At 55.2% G+C, this 7,804-nt stretch overlaps 1 protein-coding gene across 1 annotated transcript in view; it reads right to left on the reverse strand.

Annotated features, from left to right (window-relative positions):
- Nucleotides 1-2,086: 2,086 nt before the first annotated feature.
- Nucleotides 2,087-7,804, reverse strand: part of CUNH20orf96 (chromosome unknown C20orf96 homolog) — a 12,185-nt gene continuing 6,467 nt past the window's right edge. Inside the window, exons 2-7 of the mRNA XM_048810556.1 lie at nucleotides 7,662-7,787; nucleotides 6,548-6,705; nucleotides 6,366-6,467; nucleotides 6,133-6,219; nucleotides 5,716-5,834; nucleotides 2,087-2,289 (exon numbers count right to left, since the gene is read on the reverse strand). Coding sequence (XP_048666513.1) covers nucleotides 2,232-2,289; nucleotides 5,716-5,834; nucleotides 6,133-6,219; nucleotides 6,366-6,467; nucleotides 6,548-6,705; nucleotides 7,662-7,787 — 650 coding nt within the window. The 3' untranslated portion in view covers nucleotides 2,087-2,231. The remainder of the gene's footprint in view (nucleotides 2,290-5,715; nucleotides 5,835-6,132; nucleotides 6,220-6,365; nucleotides 6,468-6,547; nucleotides 6,706-7,661; nucleotides 7,788-7,804) is intronic.

Consider the following 7,804-nt stretch of genomic DNA (forward strand, 5'->3'; position numbering starts at 1 on the left):
GGGGGGGGGGGGGGTTACTTCATCTCTTCAGGTTTCTTCATTTAAAAAACAGAAGCGGGACCAATACTTGTCTCCCAGGGTTGCTCTTGTGGATTTAGTGAGTTGATACACGTACAGAAGAGTCAGTTCCATTCAAGTATTTGCTATTATGTTCAACACTGTCAATTTGCTTGGAGACGGATGGTTCTGGAGAAGGCCTACTGGCCTCCAGAGCATGTGACCTGGACTAGACCTTCCCCTCTCCACCCTCTCTAGATGGACATGCAATAGAAGCAGTTGGCTGGAGTCTGGGGCAGAGCATCCTTTCTCTTCCTGCAGGGTTGAACAAGGAACAGCACAGCTGCAGGAGATGCTGGCACACTAGGACCACCAGCAGCACCAACCTTAGGAGGAGGATACTTTGGGCCAGGTGTGGTGGTACATGCCTGTAATCCCAGCAGCTCCATAGGCTGAGGCAGGAGGATCGTGAGTTCAAAGCCAGCCTCAGCAAAAGCGAGATGCTAAGCAACTCAGTGAGACCCTGTCTCTCAACAAAATGCAGAAAAGGGCTGGGGATGTGGCTCAGTGGTCAAGTGCCCCTGAGTTCAAGTCCCAGTACCAAAAAAAAATTTAAAAAAAGGACAACACCTCAGACAGGGTCCTTGGTGCCATCATTCAACTTCTGGATAAAGCCTGATTATGTCATCATTTAGACCAAGTCAGTTGTTCTGTTCTCTCTAACCAAGTCTCCGATTGTACAAGATGATGTGAGAGAGGACAGAGGCTCCTAGTTGTGGCACCTGGGTCCTCTGAGATGGAGTGGAGGGTGCAGGTGGTTCAGCACCCTGGGCATCAGCTGAGGAAGACGCAGGCTGGGCAGCAGCACAGACCCAGGACAGCTTCTGCCAACCCTCCAGGCAGCTCTGGGGTGAGAACATTTAAGTATTTGGATTAAGGTCAAGAGGGAGCAGGAGGGCTGGGGCTGGGGCTCAGCAGTAGAACACTCGCCTAGCACGTGCAAAGCCCTGGGTTCGATCCTCAGCACCACATAAAAAAAATAAAGGTATTATGTCCAACTACAACTAAAAAATATATTTTTTTAATTTTTAGTATTTATTTTTTAGTTTTTGGCGGACACAACATCTTTCTTTGTATGTGGTGCTGAGGATCAAACCCAGGCTGCACGCATGCCAGGCGAGCGCAATACCGCTCGAGCCACATCCCCAGCCCCAAAAATATTAAAAAAAAAAAAAAAAAAAAAAGGAGGAGCAGGAGTTCAATTCCTGAGGTTCCTGAGGACGATCATCCTCTTTGGAGTCAGGACGCCTTGCTCTGTCACCTTGAGCAAGCTATTTCTTCCCTCCGAGTTGTTCCAAGCTGGACTAAGATATCTGGGCCTTTGACCTTGCACATTGCACGGTCACTGGACTTGGGAAGGGTTGACCTTGGGCAAGTGGCTCTCTGCAGCTGAGATAGTCCCTGAGGATCTGACCCTGAGGGTATGGCTGGCTGCCTAGGATACCTGCCAACAGCACCTTCAAGTGCTTGCTCCAAGGGGGACCCAGGCCATGCATCTCCAAGTCCACCACAGCAGGGTCTGCAGCGGCACAGAGCTCTGCCCTTGGGCGTGAGTTTGGGTTTGTGTCCCTCTGCAGTTGGGGCAGAGGTGGTGGACAGTCAGATAGCTGGACTGCGTGGCCACCAGCCATGCAGACAAGTTCCCGGGTGTGCTGAACTGAAGGTACCTCCCGTCTGCCTTGGCACTGTCCTCAGCAGCTCTAGGCACAAACTCTAAGGGAAGCCCGGTTCCCACTGCACCAGGTGGCAGCCATGGGGATGCAGAGCTGGCGGGGGTGGAGGGGAGGTGTCACTCCAGCACTTCTTCTGGAGAAGTCCTGAACCCCAGTACAGTCACCATGGCTGGCCACCCTTCATCTTAAGGCTAAATCCATCCCTATCCCGCCTTCTGCAGGCCTGGGACCCCACACACCAGCACAGAGCAATGCAGACCCGACTTTATTGGTAGAAAGGAATGGAAATTTTTAACTGGGAATCCCCAGCTGGCCTGGGGGGCAGGGCCACTGCAGAAAAGGGAGAGAAAGAGAAGGGAAAGAAATCATTGTATACAGGAAAGGAAGGGAGGAGGGTGAGGAGGGACTCAGAGCAGGGTCTGAACGGAGACTCAGGCTGGAAGTGAACCCATCCAGGCTCCAGGTGCTGGGAAGGGAGGGGGAGGGCAGCCGCGGCATCCTCTAGAAGAGGAGCTCTTCTTCTGGAAGGTTGAGGACCACGTCCATGTCTGGGGTGCATCTGGAGGGAAGCAGCAAAGAGGAGTGTGGAAGGGCAACCGGGGGACAGAGTTGGGGGATGGGACAACAAACCCTCAGAACGGGGTGGGGCACCCCAAGACCAACTGTGCACAGCCACACATACACACACACACACACAAATGTCAAAAATGGAGAAGAAATGAGTTTGGCAGGACTAATGTTCCACTACAGAGGACCAAGGTCAGGAGGGGGCAGGAGCTCAACTCAGATGCACTGAGGTTCCTCAGGACAACCACTCTCTTCGAAGTCAGGACTCATCCTGTGTCACCTCGAGCGAGCTATTTCTCCCCCAGGAGTCTCACTCCTTCAGTCAGCACCAAGGTGACAGCACCTGTGTGCCAGAACCCAAGCAAGCCTGGGTTTCCTCATCTGTCAAGTGGGGGTGGTAAGTCCAAGCTTAGTCATTGGCAAGAGATTTAATGAGACCAAATTATGTGTCAGCCTACAGCAACTGTTCAGTGGAGGCCACTCTTCTTCCCATGAAAGCAGCAGCAGAGGGGGGTTGCCATCAGCAGCAGATTCCCTGTCACAGTGACCGACATGACCATGTAAGAGGCTGCAGGATCAGGTCCTCTCTCCACTGTCTCCCAAGCAGAGCATCCACTCAGTTTCAATCATCCCTTGACACACACAAAAGCATTTAGGTGTGAAATGTCAGGATGTCTGCAGTTTACAATACTTCAGCCAAAATTTAAAAGGAAAGAATAAAGATGAGGCTAACATGGCAAAAATGTGACTATTTCTAAACCGAGATAGGAGCTGGGCATTCTTTGTCTCATTCTCTCTGCTTTTCTATATATTGGACAATTTGTCCTGATTGTTTTAAAAGGTGCATCTCTACCCTGGCAACACCCAAATCGCTATCTCCCCACATCTGTCCTGAAGTCTACACTCATCTACTCAGTTGTTGCTTGATGGCTCTACGTGCAGGTCCCATCCAGGTCACCTCTCGGCTGCCCTGACGCCTCCATCCCTCGCCCACCTCATCTCCAGATTCAGCACCAGCAGCCACTCTTAGAAGAGCCAGGAACCTGGGGGTCATTCCTGGTGTCTCCCTGCCCTGTACTTCCCACTCCCAGACACCCCCAGTCCTACAGATGTTCCCTTCTTAGACATTTCTCCAACCCACCCAGTCCTCCCTTCTCCTCTGTCACCCACTTGGCCAGGCCACTCCCAGAGCTCCCCAGGACCACTGCCACCACACCCAGCCAGACTCCCAGCTCCCACTCTGGCTCTTCTCCAACCTCCGTGCTGTTTTCAAAATGACATTTTGGGGATACAGATCCTCTGCTTGTAGCATCAGGTACAAACCGTGGCCTGCTGGGCCCTGCCTGGAGGCCCCCAGGGGCAGAGCTGCTGACTCCTTCCCAAATTCTCCCCATCACTCTGAATTCCAGCTGCACTCCTGGCATAAATGCCCAGGAGGTGCCTACCCGATCCTCACAGCCTTGCCCGTGGCCCACTGGCTGGGGACAGCAGCAGCATCACCCAAGAATTTCTCCATGATACAGAACCCAGGGCCCACCGCAGCCTCCTGGTTTAGAATCTGCTTTTTAACAAGAGCTCTGGGTGAGTCGGGTGCAGAGGCGCTTGCCTGTAACCCCGGCTACTCAGGAGGCTGAGGAGGGGGATCGCAAGAATGGAAGGCCAGACTGGGCCACTTAGTAAGGCCCTGTCTCAAAATGAAAAAATAAAAGGGCTAGGGATACAGCTCAGTGGTAGAGCACCCCTGGATTCGATCCCCAGTACAAAAAAAAAAAAAAAAAAAGATGTCCAGGTGTGCAGGTGATGGCTGCGCATCTTGGAGTTTGAAAATGTCTGCTGGGCAGCCCGCCGTGCCCACGCTCTGGGAAGGGAAAGCTGCCGGGCGTTCCTGATGGCGTCTTCCTTCAGGAAGATGTGGGTGGGGGCACTGCCCTCGGCCTCTTTGCCCCTTTACTCCTCTGCTCCTGCAGAGGGGGTAGGTCTACCTGGACGGTGAGCCTGGCAAGGGGGGCCCATAGCAAGGGCTACCCGCTCTCCTCTCAGCAACAAGCTGCCCACAAGGACTGGCTCCCCCACCCCCGCCCGTGTCCAGCTCCACCACGGCCAGGTGGCTCCATCTGCCTAATTTTGGGTTCAGTATTCAGAAGCCAATGTGGCTGGAAATATAAGCCACATTCTCTAAATCAGCTTCGGCAGGAAAAAAAAAAAAACCTGGTACCCTAGCCCACATCACCCTCGCCCCCTCACTCTCCTTTCAATGTGTGCAGGTCCCAGGTCAAGGCAGTGGGCACCTGCGTGTGCCACCCCAGAGACCCCAGCACCGCCACCAAGAGTCGCTTCCTCTCCGGCCCTTCGCCTGGTGAGCTTCTACACAAACTTCAGACCTTGGTTCAATGTCACAGCCTCAGGGAAACCTTCCTCGACTGCCCCAGGCCCACTACCGTGGGACACACTCTCCCAGGGCCATGGACTTCTCCCCTTGACAGTTCTGTACATCTGTGTCTTTTTGTTGTTGTTGGTGGTGGTGGTGTTACCTGGTACTGGGGACGGAACCCAGGGGTGCTCTATCACTGAGTCACATCCCCAGTCCTTTTTATTTATTAAGCTTTTAAATTTTGAGACAGAGTCTAACTAAGTTGCTGAGGGTCTTGCCAAATTGCTGAGGCTGGCTTCGAACTTGCAATCCTCCTGCCTCAGCCTCCTGAGTCACTGGGATTACAAGTGTGCACCACTGTGCCTGGCTACATCTGTGTCTTATTGTCCATTAATGTCTGGTTCCCTCCTCAACTCCATGGTGGCAGGAAAGGTCCCTTTCATTCACATGGTGCCTGGCTCTTCACAGGCACTTCATAAACTCAGGAAGAGGAAGAGATGAAGACATAGAGATGAAGAGGGAAAATTAAATAATTCTCCAATACCAGCTCTACCACCCAGAGTCCTGTAGTGCTGACATGGAGAAGCCTGGCCGGGGGCCCCCCAGCCCAACCACAGAGGGCCTGGTCCAAGAGAGCAGGCAGAGAATTGGTTCTGGAAGGGAAGAAGCCTGAAAGGACTGGGGGCATCCTTCTCTCCTCAGGCTGTGTCTCCAGCCTCAGCTCCCTCCCGGGTGAGTGACAAGCGTGTCTCCTCGTGGTGACACAACCAACCACCCCCCTCAACTCTGCCTTCTTCGACAGCCCACAAGGTTGACACTTGGACTCTGGGAAGCAGATGGCTCCTTAGGGATTGCCTAGCCATGGGAAAATGAGACCCCGCGATGGGAAAGGTCCCGTCGGCCTGTGGCCAGTGGCAGAGCCAAGGGGGACACCCAGGCCTCCTCCCTCCCTGTGCCGGGTCCTGCCATCCACACGAGGCTGAGTTTCCTGAGAACTGAGAATCTCCTGGAGCCCCAAAGACGGCCAGCTGCAAAAGCACCACATACTTGGGTCTCCGAAGCAGAACGTCCTTGAAAACGACCTCTCGGGGTTCCTGCCTCTGGGCCCGGAGCTCTTCCACCTCCGCCTTCAGCTCAGGCAGTCTCCCCTTCAGCTCGTCAATGAACTGAGGGGTGGGGCATGGCGGGGGAGGAGGGAGAGGCCGGGTGGCCCCCAATGAAAAGGAGAGAAGGGCGAATGCACAGGAGTAAGGACATCTGGGAACACGATGTGGGTTTTGTCCCCAGGATGGGCTGGACTCCAGAGGAGACCTCCCTGTTCAGGACGGGGCCAGAGCACCAGCTAGTGGCAGTGTCCTGTGGTGAGGAAACGCTGACGGGGTAGTGAGCACAGGGACCGGCTGCAGGGGGCGGCTCTGGGGACCCCCACCCCTCAGAGGGACCATCACCTTCCTGTCCACTCACCTCCATGACCATCCCTCTGCACCTCTGCCTATACTGGCTGTCCTGGGTCTTCTGCAGAAGGGCCTCCTCGTGGGGTTGCAGGGTTCTCTGTGGGTAAGGGAGAGGCCTGGGCCCTAGGCGCCTCTTCCTGGGCAGCTGTGCTGGGCTGGGGGTCGGGGGTGCTGGAGGCAGAAGACTGGGAAGGTGGCAGGGCTGGGGTGGGACCCGGAGACCCCCCACAGCTGGCCACTCACCATTGCCAGAGACCTCAGGATTTTTTCCTTCTTCTTCCAAATCTTGGCGGACAGCAACTCCAGGGCCATTCTGCGCATCTCAGCAAGGTTATCCAGCTCATCCTGGGGCCAGCACAAGGGGGTTGGCCGCCCGCCCAGCCTCCCTCAGGCTCCAGCGCAGTCGGGCCAGGGGCTATCCCCACCTGCTGGTCGTCTTTGGCCTGCTGAAGCTGGCGCACAAGGTTGGCGATCTGGACAGACCTGACCGGGTACTCGTGGTCCATGTACGTGCTCAGGAAGTTCACCTCCTCTTGGGTCTTCTTGACTTTGGCATTCAGCTGCTCCACCTGCAGCTCCAGGCCTGGGAGGGGTGGAGAGGAAAGTCAGAGGGGCAGGAAGCCAAAAGGCTGGGGTCTGCATTAAGAGGAGCTCACACAGCCTGGGAAGAGGTGAAAAGTCACATCCCTAGAGAGTGACCCAGGGGATCTGCGGGGGATCTCCCCAGCAGCTGGGGAGGCTGAGGCAGGAAGATTGCAAGTTCAAAGCCAGCCTCAGCAAAAGTGAGGCTTTAGGCAACTCAGTGAGACCCTGTCTCTAAATAAAATACAAAATAGGGCTGGGGATGTGGCTCCGTGGGTGAGCTCCTGAGTTCAATCCCTCGTACAAAAATCCCTAGAGCAGTCCAGCCCTGCTGGCCGGGCATGGCACCCCCAAGCTCATTCCTCCCTGAACTTCAACCTCCTCAGACATGTTCCCAAGGAGCCGAGACCAGGGAAACAGGACACGCTGGCTCCCAGGACACAATCTCCAGTGCTCTGTCCTGCTTCCTCTGTGGAGGGGTGCCCCCAAGTCTAAGCCTACATGGTACACTGCTCCCTGCCCCCTCTAGGCTGCTCAAAGCCCTGCGGGCTGGAAGCCAGGAGACCTGGGTCCTAGCCCACCACTGGCTCCCAGAGGGACCTTATAGAGCGAGCCAGGCTAGAACTGGGTTCTGGGTCCCCGCTGTGTGACCTTCAGCAGGCTACTCTGCCTCCCTTAGCTGCGGTTTCTTCATCTGTAAAATGGGAACGCAGCCCATTCTGCAGGTGGTTATAGTGGCCGTGTGAGAGTGCACCCAGAAAAATGCAGACACACGAGGCCTAGCAAGTGCTAAGAGCTGGATAGCAAGCTATCAGCTCTACCCCTGAGCAACTCCATCGGCCTAGGAGGGAGGGGCGGGCCCAGTGACTTCTGAAAGGCGGGTGCAGGTGAATGCCCCAGCTGTCCTCCCCAAGGGGTCAGGGGTGAGCACAAGGCGTGGGTCCCAACGCTTCTTACAGTTTATCTTGCTTTCCTCCTTATCTTCCCACTCCTGGAGCTCAGACTGCAATTGCTGTATCCTCTTCTTGTTGGAGTACTCCAGGATGTCGATGATGTTCTGTGGGAGTGGTGGGGTGGGGTCAACTCACCTCCCCCCCCCC

The sequence above is a fragment of the Marmota marmota genome, unplaced genomic scaffold, assembly GCF_001458135.2.
Source record: "Marmota marmota marmota unplaced genomic scaffold, marMar, whole genome shotgun sequence".
NCBI classification, from domain to species: domain Eukaryota; kingdom Metazoa; phylum Chordata; class Mammalia; order Rodentia; family Sciuridae; genus Marmota; species Marmota marmota.